General features: G+C 36.9%; 1 protein-coding gene across 1 annotated transcript in view; it reads right to left on the bottom strand.

Moving 5' to 3' along the window:
* LOC306883073 (glutamate receptor 1-like) overlaps nt 1-15,469 on the bottom strand; it is a gene marked incomplete at both ends in the record, with an annotated part of 67,018 nt that extends 51,549 nt beyond the window's left edge. Inside the window, 2 exons of the mRNA XM_079438153.1 lie at nt 15,088-15,222; nt 15,388-15,469. Of these exons, the coding sequence (XP_079294279.1) occupies nt 15,088-15,222; nt 15,388-15,469 (217 nt within the window). The remainder of the gene's footprint in view (nt 1-15,087; nt 15,223-15,387) is intronic.
* Nucleotides 15,470-19,531: the final 4,062 nt, after the last annotated feature.

Raw genomic sequence — 19,531 nt, 5'->3', positions numbered from 1 at the left:
AAGCACCACTGCCAACAATAAGGTGTTTACACGCACACCTATCCTCAAACTGCAGATGCTTTGTTTTTGCACAGTTGAGCTAGTCTTCATCTGTCTGTCCAAGTATACAAGACAATGCATAATTGAATATGAGAAAGATTAAATACACATTATCCGTCACTTCTGTCTTTCGAAATATGTGCACAGCACAATGCAGAGACCAAGTCTAAACATAATAGTGAATGAAGCCGAGCTACAGTCACATTGTTCACGTCTGTAAGTCTGACCTCACAGAAAACAGACTGGTATTTCAGTCGCACTAAAGCGTTTACATAACATTTCCAAAAGACAAATTATTGCTTTAGTCTAACTGAAACTTAACTTTTAAAATTAATATAAACACACACTGGTTTTTGCATGTATTGTAACCAAAAGAGCAGCATGAACATCCTGCTAATGTTCTTCTTTTGTGTTCCACAGACGAAATTAGAGATTTCTACTTATAAAATCAATTGACAAAGGTGAAGAAACAGTATATTCGTTATAGCTGGGCTGTGGAATTGGCTTTCCAACATTTCTGTTTTTGCTCATGCTAAATTACATCAGTTCCACCTAATATGTGTGAGGCCAGTCTATTTAAGTGACAGCGTGTCTGAGGTTCTTGCCAGGCAGCACTATGGAGTAAACCTGCTTTAAACTGCAGTCTGAGAGCAGTCACAGGTAGACTCCCTCAGGAGAACTGTGGAGACTAAATAGCCATTTCCTTCTGAATCTGTTTCACTCACTCACACGTTCTCTCTTCTCCTCCCCCCAATCATGAACAGAAAACCTGTGGATTATTTGGAGCCTGTGAGCCCTTTCATGTGTTGTCATTTGGTCTATATTGATGCCCGATAACATGTCGGTGTATGGATTATTTGAATAACTGTGCAGTGGACTGAATTTGAAATGACACCGAGCTCCACCTCTTCCATCCACATCCACTGCTTTAATGAGGTGCTCTATTTGCTCTTTTGGCCTCCAGTCCTCTGTATAAACACTCTCACACACACACACACACACACACACACACCATATCCTTCGGCACACTCTAACATACACACACAAGCTACATGCCTCACAGTTTAAATCTAACACACACACATACTCAAAATAATTCAACAATCTCACTCTTACTACACACAAGCATCTGCAAATATCACCAGAGTAATTACACACAGACAAGCTTAATATGACCTTTTTCACCCTCTCTCTCTCTCTCTCTCTCTCTCTCTCACACACACACACACACATGTTGGGTTTCCATGTTTTATGGGGACATCCCATAGGCGTAATGGTTTTTATACTGAACAAACTGTATTTGCTATTGCCCTACACCAACCCTACACCTAAACTTAGCCCTCACAGGAAACATGCTGCATTTTTAGATTTTCAAAAAACTTTATGCTGTATGATTTATAAGCTTGTTTCCTCATGGGGACCAAAAAATGTCCCCACAAGATTAAGATTTACTGGTATTACTATCCTTGTGGGGACATTTGGTCCCCAGGACGTGATGAATACCAGGTGCACACACACACACACACACACACGTAAGGACTCACATAAGCCTGTCCATACTCATTGACGGGAGTTACACGTCATTAGCTTACACAGTGGAGCGTATGGCTGTGGGCACTCAAGGGAACATATAGCCTAGTAATAATCACTCCTGTGTCCTGCTGTATTTATGCCCTAAGTGGACAGTTCCAGGTCAGCTATACATAATGTGTTCATTTCCAAGGAATTCGACCTTTACAAATACAGTATGTGCATGGTATGACAACATAAGCCAGGGCTTCTCATCATTTGCATGTACTCATTGTTTGCTCATGTCCTGTGATACTTCCATTCAATCACAATGGCTGATGGCTCACAAATGTCAGAATGCATATCGAACGCAGAATGAATATTTTCATTTATGCATTTTACAATATAATGTTTACATATTGTATTTATTCAAATATGATAATAATAATAAATAATTATTAATAATTTAATAAAATTAAGAATTATTAAATTAAATTATATTTCAATTATATTAAAGAATGTCTTATTATAAATATAATATTATTATATATAAATTGTCCTGTAATATTTCATAATATTCGATTTCATTTTTAACTATATAATATTTTAAAGTTGGCATTAAAGGGAAATTCCGATAGTCTTTTCTTACTATGTTTTTGATTAAAGATTACGAAAAATATTATAATATAAAGAAATTATTTATAATAAACATTATACAAATATTTTTTACAATCTATGAATTATTTGAACCTCTATACTTTCACATGATCCAGAAGTTTAATGTATTTTCTGCTATTCACTGAAAGTGCAAAAGAGGATCCTGAGAAATCTTTTTGTTGTGTAACGGCAGTCATGTTCTAAACCGGTCTGCTGACAAGGCCTCTAAGGGCTGAAATGACTGTTATCACTCCTGCAACAGGAGAACAAACCAATTTAGCAAAAGCCAGCGGCGACCTCAGAAAGTTGTTTTTTTTTCTAGTACCAAACACAACAAGTAGCCCAAGTACTGCATTTCATTTTGTCCATCATGTCTGATGCAATAAAAGAGAATGAAATATTGACAGTTTAAGCTTCAGTGTGATGTTTGTCATTTTATAAAAACAACTAAATTGTCCTGGCTGGTGGCTGACATTAAGAGTTACTGCTGTGGCCCTAAAGCATTATTTAAAAGCCACAAAAGCACATTTTATAGATTTCCAACAACCATCTCCTTACAGGTCTATTTTATTTTTTTTACTTATCCTTTATTTTACCAGGATAGTCCCACTGAGATGCAAAATCTCTTTTTCCAGGGAGTCCTGGCCAAAATGGCAGCACAAAAGTTTTCACAATAAAACAATTACAAACACATAAAACAAACAAATATTTTGCCCTACATTCAGGTGGTTACAAATACATAACACAAAAAAAAAAATTAACAACAGAATTTACTCACAACAAGTACGTTTCCTTTAGAGTAGACCATAAAATTTTTTTTTTTTATTTTATTGTTATTTTAAAGAGGGGAGTGTTTCCAGCATAATAACCCTCTGCAACAAGGGAGTAAAAAAAGAGAAGGCAGTTTTGCCGAGCTCTGAATATACTCTTGGAACATTTAAAAGAAGTTTAGCAGAAGAGCTAGTGCTGTAATTAAGTGTAAAAGGATAAAAGACTGCAGATATAAATTAGTAATTTACCTAACAATGTCTTAGCGATAAACAACAGCATATGCACTTTCCTTCTTTGAAACAAAGAGGACCATTCCACCAATTCATACAATATACAATGATGAGTGCGTGAAGAAGCACTTGTCACAAAACGTAAAGCAACATGGTATACATGGTCCAACTTTTTAAGTGAAGATAAACCTGCATGCATATAGATCACATCACCATAATCTAACACTTAGAGAAAACAACTTTGTATAATTATCTTTCTTGCTTCAAAAGGAAAACATTTCTTTGTGTGAAAAATAACACTCAATTTTAGTTTAAGCTTTTTTAAAAGTTTTTCAATATGCACATAAAAAATTTAAATTTATTTGAGTTTAAAACCAATTTTAAGTTGGACAATGACAGTTGCAGTAACTGAAAAGATTCTTGCAAGAGCTCTATGGCTTGATTCACCGAATGTGCTATACTGTGTAAATAATTGTGTCATCAGCATACAAATGAACTCTAGCTGAGGCTATCCCACAACCAATCATTAATATAAATAGAAAACAAAACTGCTGCTAAAATAGAACCCTGTGGAACACCTTTTATCGTTTTTAGTTCAGTTGAAATAAAATTTTCAACCGAAACACAGAGTTCTTTGACAAATATTGAACCAATTTAGAGACATTTCACTAAAACCTATACAAGTCAGCCTCTGCAATAAAAGTTTATGATCTACAGAGTCAAATGCTTTAGAGAGATCTACAAATAATGCTGCACAATGTTGTTTACTATCCAAGCATTTAACAATATCATTTGTAACCAGCATAGCTGCTGTAATAGTACTATACCTGATCTAAAGCCTGATTGAAATTAATTTAAAGCTTTATTTTCAGTTAAGAACTGTTTCACTTGATCATTAACAAAAGATTCAAATAATTTTGCCAACACAGACAACCTACAAATTTGCCGATAGATATCCAAAATTGATGGGTCACCACCTTTTAACAAAGGGAGAACCAGTGCTGATTTCCATGCACGAGGAATAACACTTGAAGTTAAACTCAAGTTAAAAATAGAAGTGATGGGCTCTGTTATAAGATCTGCTGAAAAAAAAAAAAAAGGTTCTATTTTATCAGACCCTTCTGATTTTTAAATATCCAAATAAAAAGATAGAACTTTATAAACTTGTGTAGCTACAATGGGAGTAAAACTGAACAACTGAGTAGTAGGGTAAACATACCCAAAAAAATAATTTACTATCCTACTTGATAGTAGGGAAGTCGTGGCCTAATGGTTAGAGAGTCGGACTCGTAATCTAAAGGTTGCGGGTTTGAGTCTTGGGCCGGCAGGAATTGTAGGTGGGGGGAGTGAATGTCCAGTGCTCTCTCCACCCTCAATACCATGACTGAGGTGCCTTTGAGCAAGGCACCGAACCCACAACTGCTACCCGGGCGCCGCAGCATAAATGGCTGCCCACTGCTCCGGGTGTGTGTGTGTGTTCACAGTGTGTGTGTGTTCACTGCTGTGTGTGTGCACGTTGGATGGGTTAAATGCAGAGCACGAATTCCGAGTATGGGTCACCATACTTGGCAGTATGTCACTTCACTTGATGTCTTAACCAATTGATATGTTTGTTACTACAGGGTAAAGTACCTATTAAGCTCACCAAAATCTACATTGAGACATTTTTAGTGCACAAGATACTGGTTTCAGCACAAAAAGTTATGTTAAAATAAAATATTAATCTCTCACACAAAAATATTTAATGTTGTTTTAAATGACAAAGGCATTTCAATTAAGATATACTTCATAAAATTCAAAAAGTCTGGCTGTGCTTAATGGGTACATTTTTGTATCCTTTAAGCACACCCCTGTTCCCATTAAGCTCACATCAAGTTTTATTAAATTTCTTGTTTATTTTAAGGAAAAAGTTTTAAAGAATAATTGTAAAAAAATATATTTTTTGAAGGTACAAAGTCAATCACAAAAAAAGAGCACACTGAGCTTAATGGGAGCAGCAACAATGTTTAATAAATTTCATGTAATATTCAATAAAATGACAGGATTTTGCTAAATAAATAGTCTATGCCATGTATTAAGTTCATACATATTTTAATATATGAACAACTATTATTAACAATATCTATGAAATTATACTTTTTCTTATTGATGTCATACTGAAGCTGTATGATTTTCATAGTAGTGCACCCTTTAAGCTCACCTTAAAATAATATGAAATCTTTAAAAATGACAGCACTGTAAAACGACAGAACGGCAGTAAACTGTAAATTTATAATATTATGGATATAAAAGTACAAGCCAGTAATGCCTGTGAAGTAATATGTTAGCGTAGCACACAATCTTAAACAGCTAGTCAGCTAACTGTGTTCTGTAGCATCTGCTCTGTGTTGCTAAAACTATCTTTTGGATCTAATATAATTATTTCCCACATCCAAATTCCAGGTTATAATATGCAAACGTCTGAACATTAATCTCTTAATTTTACAATAAATAGTGAAATTTAACCAAAATAAAGGTTTAAACATAAAAAATGCACATTTAAGGGGCTCCTCTTTTGGTGAAAGTTTTTAGACAGCTTTCAAAATGGCCGCCAGACAGTGTGAACACATGGAGACCCATATCTCAGCGTGCAATGATCTGATTGACTTCTGATTTTAATAAGTGAAGATATGGACTCAGTAAACCAGGGATTATCTCTATTTCTATTTCATGTCTATGAAGTCTGTCTGTCCAGTACATATTGTCTCTGTTTAGATTTAGTTGTGAGTGAAGTGACATTCAGCCAAGTATGGTGACCCATACTCGGAATTCGTGCTCTGCATTTAACCCATCCAACGTGCGCACACACACACACAGCAGTGAACACACACACACCGTGAACACACACCTGGAGCAGTGGGCAGCCATTTTATGCTGCAGCGCCCGGGGAGCAGTTGGGGGTTCGGTGCCTTGCTCAAGGGCACCTCAGTCGTGGTATTGAGGGTGGAGAGAGCGCTGGACATTCACTCCCCCCACCTACAATCCCTGCCGGCCGGGGACTCGAACCCGCAACCTTCGGATTACAAGTCCGACTCTCTAACCATTAGGCCACGACTTCCCCCAGTTGTGTTCAAAACAGCGTGTCAATAACTAAGCCACACTGTGATTGCCTTTAATGATAGTGGTATTTAAAGTTACAGGTCCACAAATAGCTCTCAGTGCAGCAAAAGTGATGCAGTGTTGGGTGTGTGGAAGCCCTCAGATGCAGAGACCGCTGCTCTGGCCAAATGAGAGTTCACTTCTTCAGAATGAGTCACCTGCACAACCTGAGCATGAGAGTGTGAATCACATAAATATGGAAGAGAAGAAAATCCACCTCAATGGCAAATGTGACGGGCCGCACACATACTAGGTGGTACAACTGTGTGGCCAAACCAGCATGTTTCCAAACAATCATTGCACAAATTATTCATGTGATGCAAAGCTGAATTTTCAGCAGCCATTACTCCAGTCTTCAGTGTCACATGATCCTTCAGAAATCAATCAAATATGCCAATTTGATCCTCAAGTTTATTATTAAACGTTATTACTATTATTATCAATGTTGAAAACTGTGTGGATTTTTTTGTGGAAAAAGATGCTTTTTTCAGGATTCTTTGATGAATAAAATTTATTTAAAATTTAAATCTATGGTAACATTATTTATGCCTTCACTATTATTTGAATCAATTAAATGCATAATTGCAGAGTATTAATTTCTTTCAATAAATAGCAAAAAAGCAAAAAAGCTAAGTGACAAAGTGACCGCTAGTCACTTCGTACAAAAGTACACTATATTATCGCAGAGTATCCTACTTTACTTGAATATATAAAGTATTCTCACATGAAATAATATATATTTTATAGTAAATCTCAGCTGTGACATTGTTTATATCATCACAAAACGTAAACTGTATAATTGCATATCTCTATATAAAAAGTGGGATATGTAATTTATCTGCATACTTTAAATGCATCATCATCATCACATAATTTATAACTTTACCTGTACACTGTAAAGCAATATATGCCTAGTTCTTTAATGAAACTCTAGATGGCACAGGCTGATGGGTCTTAATGTAACTGATGATATTCACCGCGTTAAACGACCTGGTACAAGCTGATTAGTTCATGTTGCATAAGCAGCCAATGAGCTTGCTGCTTTATTTTTAAGTGGCTGGTTAGCATCCACTTGAGAATTTTGCTGCACGCTTTCAGAGTTCCTCCGAAACCCTCCACCTTCCCCAGCTCCACCTGTATAGATCTGCTATGGGTTATTTTATATGCTATTTGTGCAGCAGCGGTATGTATTAAATACTCACAGCACCGTATCACCATATGCATTGGAAGTAGCAAGTTCCTGTACTAGCTTTCAGCAGCAGAAATAATCTACAACTCCAGCAATAATCAACAGCAGCAAAGTAGCAGATCTATTCCACCAAGACCAAATACATTAACATTGTCATATCCATCACCATGCTAAATCATGATAGTAATACAGTTAAGCAAATCTTAACTGCTTCATTGTTTGTTTCATCACGGCCCAGCACTAATCTCCTATATTACTATGAGGCATGAAGATACTATGATTTTATAAACATAAACATCATGATTTTCTGTGAAGCTTCTTTGTGAAAAGCTCTATATAAATATAAATGACTTGACATTACAAACGTTGTACATTTTTAGAGTATTAGAGGTGCATAGTTGATGTGGTGCATAGGTGATGTGAAGCAACTAATTAAAAATAGCAAAACAACTAACTTAACTACATTTTTCAATCGCGTGACAGTATCTCTGCTGCTTTCAAACTGCAGCTTGTCCAGCAACAAGCTATTTTCGAAGTAGTGGTATTGATTGATAAAACGTAATTCCAATGTTTTGTGGCACATTCTGCAGCTCTACATTTAGACAGCTTGTTTGGATATATCCACAAGCTCTCTCTCTCTCTCAGACACACACACACACACACAATCCTTTATGCATGTGAGCACAATAATACGTTACCAGCTGAGAATCCTTCCTCTCATATGAATAGATATTAAACTCAAGTATCAAAGTACTAAGTAGGCCAGAAGAGTGTTAGGGCAGGCTGACCAGAAAACTTGACACTCGGTCTTGGTGTGCAGGGGATGAACAAAATGGTCACACTTTCAAAGAGTGCTAATAGTGCTGTGAGCCTGTGGACGCTGGGCTCAGTATGTGTCCTCGACATCACAGAAAGGACAAAAGCACCGTCCTCCGACGGGCATCAGTTTCACGTATTAGCTGTTGTGCTTAAGCAGAACTGCAAAGGATAAAAGAGGCAGATGTCAGCTAAAGTCAGAGAGAGAGGGATGGTCTCTTTCTTTGTCTTCCACACTTTGTTTCACCAGTGTAAAGGAACAATAGCATCTTAATGCCTAATTAAGCTGATGATTGAGAAAACCAGACCACTCACAAGACATCTTTAGAGACAGCAGGCTGACCCACAAACACACACACACACCTTAGTAAGTATTTGAATTATACGGACTCTGGTTCTGATTCCATTTTGATTCTTTTTGAACTTCTAAGGAAGCAATAGAAATAGAAGGATGTGTGGTCAGTTTATTATTTCTTGGCAGAAAGACTTCTCTCTTTCATAATGTTCAATTCAGACAGTAATCTCACAATTCAGCTAAAATAAATTCAGTAGCAGTAGCATAAGATCAATAGCAGTGCAAGTCTTTTAAAGTGTTTTAAGTGCAGTTTTGCATTCATATATTTTTTTTTAGATATTTTTACAAGCATCATAGACTCACAAAGGCTGCATTTATGTGATCAAAAATACATTAATACTAAAATATTTCTACAATTTTAAACAGACATTTTCTATGTTAATGTTTAAAAAAAAAAAAGTAATTTATTCCTGTGATGGCACAACGGAATTTTCAGCATCATTACTCCAGTCTTCAGTGTCACATGATCCTTCAATAAACTAATACATTTGTAAATTTGTTCCCTTTTTAGGCTTAATTTAATTGCATAGAAAATCTTTCTTCAGATTAATTAGGTTCAATAAACGGTCTCATATATATTTTTGTATTTTCAACCCTACACCTGAGTCAGATTTTCCATATCATAAAACATTTTCCTAACATGGATAATACAGCCTACGATCTCCACAAGCACTAAAACCTACAGGGATTAGAATAAAAAAAACGCTACTCAAATTCTCTATGGTGATGTCAGCCAAGACAGACGCATGTGTCCTCATTAAGACAGGAAGCTCAGGCTATATGGGCATAAGAAGCATAATTGGACTCCTTCCACTATTTAACATGACACTATATGATGGTATGGGGACACTCTTGCACTAGATAACAATGTCAAGACAAGTTTGTCTCATACTGAGTTTCTACTTCAGTCTATTACACTGATTCTTGTATTTGTCATTTCCAGCTTAAAAATCAAAAGCTTGTTTTACCACCTTTAAATTCTTTGTTCTAGTTTTATAAAAAAAAAAAAAACACGGTAACACTTGTCATGTTTTTGAGGAAGAGAAGACAGATGGGAGAAGACATGATGCTCTCTTTGTCTCATTAATGTAAAGGACTGTGCGAGACAAGGGAGTCTCTGTTCGTCTCTCAGACTGAACATGACAGCTCTTCTCTTTGCCTCAGTGAGAAGTACATCCCTCGCTGGATCCTCTCTCACAGTTCTCACAAAAACCAACAGCTACAGTAAACCAGAGATACAAAGCCAACATATATAAATCCACCACACAATGGCCTCAATTACCTCCCTATTATTGTAGTGAATGCCCAAAATGCATAAAACTGCATTGGATTTTCCCAAGCTGCTGGGCTGGTGTGCAGAGTTGCCATGGGACGTCTTCTTGAAAGGCTGGTGTTTTCATTAATGTTTGCTTCAGGGCAAAATTCACAATTAACAGCTCAAGATGGGGATACGGACCAGCACTGTTTCCATCTAAATCACAAATCATTTCTCAAAAATGTATAAATACGAGAGTTCAGAACATTTGAGGTTGGTAAGATTTCTTTAAGTTTCTTAGAGAATTCCCTTATGCTCACCAAGGCTGCATGTATTTGATTGAAAACACAGTAAACAATATTATTAATATTTGTGAAGTATTATTACAGTTTAAAATCACTGTTTTCTAAGTGTGATTTATTTCTGTGATGTAAAGATGAATTTTCAGCAGCGGTAACATCAGTCTTCAGTGTCACATGATACTTCATTCTAATATGCTGATTTACTGCTCAAGAAACTTTCCTTATTGTTACCAATGTTGATTTTTTTTTTTTTAAATTTCAAGATTCATTGATGAATAGAAAGCTCAAAAGAACAACATTTATTTGATCTTTTTAACATTACAAATGTCTTTACCATCATTTTAATGCATGCTTGATAAATAAAAACATTAATTTAATTCAAAAATAAGAAAAAAATGTAATCTTCAAATTTTAAGAAAGATAGTTAAGATACATAGTGCATAGGCAACATAGAAGCTGACAAGGTGCGTTTACACAATTTCAGTGCCATGCGACTGAAGAAATGTGTCAGCTGCTAGAGATCCTGTTGTAGCGCATTGATTATAATTGGAGTGATTTAGTGACTAACTGTAGGTTGTTTACGGTTGCCAAGAAACAGCACAACCTGTAATACAGATTTCGACTGATGTGCAGTCACAGGTGTGCAGCGGCTTCCAGTGTGGCTCATCCAATCAGAATTTATAATGGTTTATTTTGCGATTTGTATTGATTGTTCAGACCTTTTCTGCAATGGGAATTTAGGGACTGAACCTCTTGGCATTTTAAATGAATGTCTTGCTTAGGGGAATCCCATCCAGAGTATTTATTCATTCAGGATTTGGAGATCTTGTTGGTCCGGGAGATGTGGTGACTGAGGGTGATCCCTTTCCCCCTTCCGGTCTCCTGTTACACAATAACACAACACCCCGGAGCAAACTCCCCCAACAGACACAATCCTAGAAATCCACTACCGTGCTGCCTGTACGTATTTCTACATGCAGAGGGCTATTATTTTCTTCTCAGTGCGAGACTCTGAAAGACATTTCAGGCTTATGACAGAAACCGCTGCTGCTTTCTGAGATACTCTGATGCATGTTTACAGCCATCTCCCAAGAGCAATCACATCAAATGCGAAGGTGTAAACTACATATTGTGAAACACCTAATAAAGGGAAACACACGCACATGCTACTCTTCAACAGTAGCAGAGCAGGAAAAAGAACAGATGTTTCATTTAGAGCATAATATTATGAGACTTCACTCAGTGCAGATCAAATTATAGCAGCAGTAAATACGCTCGATTCAGTTCTTTGTCTTCTGGCCTGAAGGCTTTCTTTCTTGGAGGTCTATGAATGCACACTCTCCCATAGATCTTTAAGTGGGCTCTTGATTCTCTGCATGCAGGAATAGGTGAACATCTCGTATTGATTGTAGAGTCTTTGCATGGGGTCCGGCTATTGATCAGCTCTAATTCTGCTCACGGATCAAATAAAGGAATCTACCATTAGCTGTGAGGACTTCAAATGTCAGCAAGACGGCTGGGGGTCATTGAATAAATTGCATTCCACCTTTATACAGACGCATTCTTCTGAAATTGAAAGTGAAAACGTGTCTATACCTGGAGGGTGAGAGAGTGAATGAAAAAAAAACACTCTCTGGTTTATGAATCATCTATTTTAATTATTTGTTTACCATCAGGCATCTGATTAATATTACTCTCTACATATAGAGAATATCTAAATTTACTTCAGCTTAAAAGTAATAAGAGTTACCATCCAACCAGTGAAAACACAGACTGCAGCAGAAATTAAATCAAACATGGCTTTGGGAAATCAATAGTTATTGTATTCAACTGATGCTGTATTTCATATAACTTAACACCACAAAAGCTAGTCTTAGCCCTCAGGTTCTGTTGAGATTGATTCTGATTCTATATACAGAAACCTCAATTATTTAGCATTAAAAATACATTTCACATTATTAAGATCTTACAAAAATCTTACAAAATCAAATCCTAGTAGGCAAACATAGTAACTTTATTCCACTCTTTTACCACAAAGTAAATGTGTGCTTTTCATAAATGTAACTAAAACACACTAAATATCAACACAATACAATTAAATTAACTGCATTTATTCATGCTTTATATCAAGGGTCTCTAAGACCCTAAATATTAGTAACATAACACATTAAATGGAGAATGAGCATATTATTATTATCACTTCTTTTTAGATATTTTAAAGAATGTTGGTGACCACATAATCACTTCAAAACATCTTATGTACTTAATGGAAGAAATAAATTCATACAAGAACAAGTGATGACAGAATTTTCATTTTTTAGCGAACTCTCCCTTTTACTAACATTCACTAACTATATTAGCGATATATTTTACAGGATTTTTAACCTGTTACTGTTACTTAATACAAACAATCATGTTCATGTTAGTTCATAAAGCATTAACAAATGTTAAAAAATGTATTAGTATTGTTTATTGTTATAGTTTACTAATGTAGGCCTAGTTAACCAATGATAACAAACTAAACCTTATTGTAAAGTGTAACTTATTAACATTAGCTTGAAGTTTTTGAGGCCCCAAACAGAACATAAGGGTTCAGTGCGCTCTTATTACTCTTTCCAATTATCAATAAAAAGTGCTTTCCTAGGTGCCACAGCACTTCTTATTTAATCAATCTTTGCCCCAGAACAATCCTGCCCTCTTTTTTCTGTGTACTCAACCCCCCTGGTAAAGCCCAGCAGGTGCTGACGGGGATGGTTTGCTCTAAGGATTGAGCCCACACAGAGGGGGAGCAGCTGAGGGTAAGTTACCTCAGGCACACGGACACACATTCAGTTCCTGGCACAAGAGGCCATTCAGCATTACACAGAGTCGGGGCCTTCACAGCACTCCTCTCACAGCTCGCTGCGCAAGGGCTGCCCATTCACTATGCAACAGATCAGGAAGGGAGCACAGAGCGATACAACAGACCTTCGATTATCCTGGACAAACTGCTGGCGCGTTTAAATATGACAGAGCTTCATAATGGGTCAGTGAATAACATGCCTTATCTTGAAGACAGTGAGGAAAAAAGTGCAAGAACATCATTGTCTAATGAGCATGTTGAATTTTCCACCTGAGAGAACACCATGAAATTCATAGAGGGACAGATTTGTCTCTTCACACTATTAAAAATCCCACAGCACACCTCCAGCTCTGACAGAATAAGTGAATGGAGTTTAATTACACTGTTGGGAAACCTCCGCATTAGTATTTGGAATTGCATCTTAATATCTTTTAATAAGGCCATTTCGCAATTGTTTTCATTTCATCTGATTGGTTTTCCTCAAGACCAGAGAGAAGGCATGAGGTGCTGATGGATGATTGGTCTGTCTTGACACACACTGAATGTATGAAAGGAGGATGAGGTGGGAGGGTCTATGCATAGCTCAAAATTCACATCAAGAAAATAAATATTGGTAGCTTGGGGGAGACGAATGCATAGATTTAAAGTGCATTTCTTTGATGTGCTCTCAGTAGTATTACAGAACAAAGAATATTTAAAACATGCTACAGAACTGCAAGACATCTTCACACTGATTTTCATACTCAAGTGTCTAGCTTGCATCATTTTGAAAAAAAAAAAAAAAAAAAAAAATTCTCTCTTTACATTCTTTGATGCTTTTGTGAGAAAAAGAGACCTAGAAAAAGTCTGATAGAGCAGTGTTTCCCAACCTTTTTTCTCATGAGTAACGCTCAATAATTCCCTCGTCACACTAAACAAGAAACGTGTTCTTCTTAAATGATGTTACAATGGACATCATTTAGCATTATCATTATTTGAACATTACATAGATTCATTTTCAAACATAATCAATAAGTATTGGAAAAAATAGGCTACTGGAAATATTTCTAGATGCAAATATGAAAAACCTTATAGAAAAAGACGTAACAGTGAATTTCCTTATGAATAAAAGTCAAAATTATGTCTTATATATTTAGCAAGGCAAAAATGTAATCTTCCCAAGTACCCCTTGTTGGGAATCAATGACACAGAGAATAAAAAAGAGATATTTCACATCCTCTGTCTGTAACCTCACTATATCGTTGCGGTTAGACATCTACATGAGCCTAAAGAGCTTGAAAGTAATTGATTAATCAATTCATTGGCTATTAACGCTCGTTTCTTTCCTTAGCCTTTGATCCTGTGCTCTGTACAACGGAAGCTGCCACACGTTGCGCGCTCTGAGACAAGAGCTAAAATATCTTACAAAGCAACTAAATCATAAAATGACCTGTGACCCAAAATAACTGTCCGACAACCCCCCAAATATTACACAACAATCGTTACTAATTCATATGATCAGCATTATGAACATAAATGGAACGGCTTCGTGATGTTTCAACGATGAAGCGTGCGCGTCCATCATGGCGCATAATTGAGATTAATTGCACGCGCTGTAGTGAAAGGAAATTAAGAAAAAATGTGTGCAAAAATGTGTTTAACTTGATAATTAGGTTACTGGCCAACGATGTATTCCAGGCGTAAAGCGCGTTCAGTGTACCACGCATTTATGCGTCTGAACCCTGCACTTTCTGCACTCGTGAACCACATATCACTAATACATAAAAAGCGCTACATTTGATGTCAAATATATTAGTCTTTAATACAAATAACATCGATTTTATCTCCGCGAGGTATGCGCAACAGGAAGACAAAAACTTTCACATCCAGACTTCATTTTATTATTCTGCCATCAGAGCAACAGATAGACGCGAACAGCAGCTGCAGTGTGTTGACATTCACCACACACATTTATCTCTACACTGTAAAAACAGGTTGTACTCACAAGCATATGTCATGGAGAAGCTATTCCCCATTTTGACCATATCCACTTGAGGTACCAGTTTAGGGATATCCTGGTGATGCGAGAGCGCAAACCGAAACACTTCATATTCGTGTGATTCGGTTGGGAATAACCCTCCTGTGGGGGAAGAAAAATTCCACAATACATTAAAACAACCTAGGCAGGTTTCTGTTAACACAAGTGAAATGACTAAGTTCATAATTATGACTCTTTTCCTATTTTTTTTTGTTATTCATAACGCATCACTCTGCACTCCATCCTTCACTTTTGTCATTCACTCACCTATGTTGATATTACTTGGGAAACTGGAACCGAAGCACAATCCCAGAAAACTGGTGCAGAGCAGTGTGAGGCTTCGCTGCATATTTCCTTTTGCATTAGCGAAGAAAAAGAAAGCCAAATCCCAAGCATGGGTATGCGCGTGGTGTAGAATATCTCTTCTGGATGCTCTCACACTATCCGCACATCGGCGAGTGAGCAGCGTGGATTACAGGTGCACCTCTTTGCGCGCGCTGCGTCCTTGTGTGTTGCGCTCCCAGCCGTTTCTTCAGCACAAGCAGCACTTCCTCTGAGAGCCGCGGGCGCGCAAGAGAGTGAGTGAGTGAGTGAGGGACTCTGATAACCATATTCCACTCCAGCGCAACTCCGTTTCTTACGTTCACAATTAAGCACTTACTCGGTATGACTGAATAACACAGCGGTCTTTCTCGCGCTCTAAGTGGGCGTCTTTTTCGATGGCTAATAACGCGTAAACAAACATGAGCGCATACTTTGAAATTATGTTTTAGACCTTTGTCACTTCAAGTTTCTCTATTGTCAAAGACAATAATCGCAGGGCTTGGATATTTTCCTTCGGTTTCTTCTCCTGTAATGACTACAAATCTGTTTGTTTTCAGTTTTTTTAACAAAACCTTGGAGTGATTAAAATAATTAACTGTGATTACTTTCAGCAGTTTCAAGTACTGTATGTTCCTCAGTAAAAACAACAGTTGTTGTGGGGACAAATGTATATATATATATATATATATATATATATATATATATATATATATATATATATATATATGATGCTGGTCACGTAATAAATTTTTTTTATCATACTAAACTAGAATATTTTAACAATTTAAAGTCCTCTTACACCCAATTTGGATGTCTGCCGAGGCCTCCTGGTTGACGACCACTGATTTAGAGTATGGTTGATAAACTTTACTGGCCGACATCGACAGAGAGACCATCTGCTGCATCCAAAACCTGAAGACAGTTGCTGCCCAGTTCCCTCATAAGGAAATGAAGGTTTCAGACAGGTTTCCAATACACCATAACATCCCAATACACATTAGTGTGTATTCAACATAACTAATATTATATGTATAATTATTTGAGTATGTAATCATACCTGAAATCCTCCTATGCATGACTCAAATGTTGTCCATGTTTGCTGCAGGGGTTTTCAGGTAACAGCCTGTTCAGTGTAGGGAACAGTGAACACTGCATACAGACCCTGTAAATCTGAGCAGGTAATCTTATGCAAGAAATACAAAAACATGCTGTAACAATGCAATGCAATAAAATCAACACAACAAATCAATCGCTTCCTATACAGTTAGAGTTAATAACGTAAGGCATTTCTGAGAACTGGATGAAAATAGGAGCAAAAGAACTATTTGAAACTTTATGGTTCATCTTCCTTGGTTGGCACAATATTTAAACTCAAGCACTGAAACCATCCTTTATGATGTTGCTGGGCAATCTCTATCATTTAGAGCTGTACAGCCGGCTTTGACCTGGAGAGAGCAATGACAAGATTAGAGCTCTTGGGCTGATTCAGAACAACAGTGGGTTATTTATAATCCACGGCACTTTCAGTGCGATAGAGATTACCTGCTGGCAAACACTGCAGGAAACAACATGCCAGTCAGTCACAGCATCACTACAACGATTTTCAAACATGAGCCATTCAGGATGCTCATATTCTCATGGATCAATATATTATACATCACACTTTTAGGTAAAGTTATCACATGCCTGAGAAAACATTTTGTCATTTGTTATAATTTATTGAACAAACCTGCCAGGGTTCGACTCAACCAAGTTTCTGCATCAGTATCAGGTGTTTTAAATGCAAGGTGGGCCTAAAAGCGATCCACGTTACTTTGTCAAGTCTTTTGAGGCGTTCCCTACTTGTTTATGAAAAAGGTTGTAAATCCTGCCTTTGACATAATTAGGGTTAAGGATAAGCTCATTTATCAGACCCAAGCAATTTCTCCCTTCTGGATAATGGAAAAATTGCTTTTCTTTTTAATACTGTCTCACACAAACAGAGGACATATTTTCACTGACAATATAATTTAAACGATTAAATGGCTGTGGGGTGAGAAACAAGAGTGCTTTTCTCCTGTGTTCAATTTAATCCGCGCAGTGCGCCAATGATAAAACATGATAGATTCAGTATCTGGCTGCTGTGACACCTTTGAGACTCGAGGAAATCTAGTGAGACTTCAGAAAATGAAGGAGAATGTCTGATAACTTACCATCATCTGCAAAGTGTGAAAGAGAAGGTATCATTTATAAGGAACTGCGTTTAAGAGGAAGGCACATACAAATGAGTCGAGATGAAGCATATGGGCTGCAATCAGCCACACCAGCTTCTAACCATGAAGCTCAATTACTCATTGGAAAGTGAGAAGGTGAGGCCTTCCTCATTAAGCCTGTATCATATTCAACCCAAAAGACCTCTATTAGACATCAAGGCAAAAGGAGCAAATAGTTAGAGGCTTGGGAAATGAGTTGCACACATTACGTAAGATGTTTTGATTGTTGTACCCACAGCTTGTTCTCTCTGTAAAGAATGCCCTGCACACTCTTCTCAGGGGCCTACATAATTAACGTTATCCTTTTGCAGGATGGCGTCTTCTGTCAAAGAACTCTGTTAACGGCAACATACGTTTCTTCCATGTACATTAGACGTGATGCTGAATAATCTTTAATTTACACAATTTTCTCCAGTTTCACAGAAAGACACAAACATTTGCATACGCTTAGAATAAGCATTATGTCCATTCCAGTAATCACATAACACCTTCCAGCAGGCCACATAAAAGGACTCTCAACGAGTTCACACTTATAAATCAGATAGAGCAAGTAGTGTGCATATTTGGTGTGTTGTCCGAGGGGAGGGCTCTGAGCTTGGAAATTAGCCCAAACGCAGAGAACTCCTCATATCCCAAGCTGGGATAGGAATAGTTTGGAGTTCAGAGTTGGGGTGGAGGAAGGATGCCAGAAAACTGTCATGGGACAAAGGTAAGTTGGCTGTATATATATTTACTATCGTGCTAATTGAGTTGACCTGAACGTGCTCCTCCTGTGCTAAATTGATTATCTGAACGCGATCCTCCAGAAATTTAGTAAAACATTTATTCACAGCTCACTTATATTTGATGTGGTTCAAGATTGAATATATAGCAGGTTTTCTTACCTAACAGTGTCACAAATTTCAATTCAGTTTCTAAATTTAAATTGAGATATCAAACAGGATATGGAATTGCAAATCAAATTTGAAGTAGAATTAGACAAACAAACGTTCACTTGACAAAGCTTTATTTTTGAAAAATGGTTTTAAAAATCTTGAAGTTTGAAGGTTTACAGGCGAATATAGACAAATTAGATTAGATATGAAATTATTATATCTGTATATTTTCACATCATGAATGTGGGCTGAATTGATGGACTAAAGGTTTGGCTGTTTTAGACAGATATTTGACCTTAGACAACTTCTTTGACTCTGCACATTGCTCTGGAATAAAAATATAATTGATAATCACTACCAAGACAGCCACTATCAACACCAGTTGAACAACAGTGTGTCACCAAAATGACACACTTGAAGCCCTTGACTATTACCAAAGACTGTATATACCAAGGTGGATCACACGAAGGGCTAAGATGGGAGACACTGTAATGCACAATATGCGGAACCAGTCCCACCTTTTTTGTTTTTATTCTTGGCTAAGCAGCCTTTTTTGACTTGTTGGGCCAACGTGAATCTGGGAAGCATGTTTAACTTTAACTCTGTCTTAATTTTCATTATTGATGTGCAACTTAATTGGCCTTTGTGATCGATTATGGTGGGAGTTTTTCTTTGGACAAAAAGCCATACGTCTGAAGATTCTACAGAACATGTAAAGCAAATTTGCATGAATTGTTATGGTAATGGTGTTATGACTGAATTAATTATCATATTTGTTTGACTGGAGAGAATTGCCTTATCAGACTGTGATTATTTTGGTCTAATTGTCTTCGGATCCCTTATTTTTTTCCCTTTTTGAATATTCTAAACCACAGCAGGTCTATAGGGACAAATTACGCCATAAAGAACTACAATTGACACCAATTGATGGAAAGGTAGAAAACAAGTGAGTCAAAGAAA

This window comes from Barbus barbus (genome assembly GCF_936440315.1).
Source record: "Barbus barbus genome assembly, chromosome: 17".
In the NCBI taxonomy this organism is placed as follows: Eukaryota; Metazoa; Chordata; class Actinopteri; order Cypriniformes; family Cyprinidae; genus Barbus; species Barbus barbus.
Note: the sequence above shows the minus strand (reverse complement) of the source record. Positions and strands in the feature narration are given on the sequence as shown.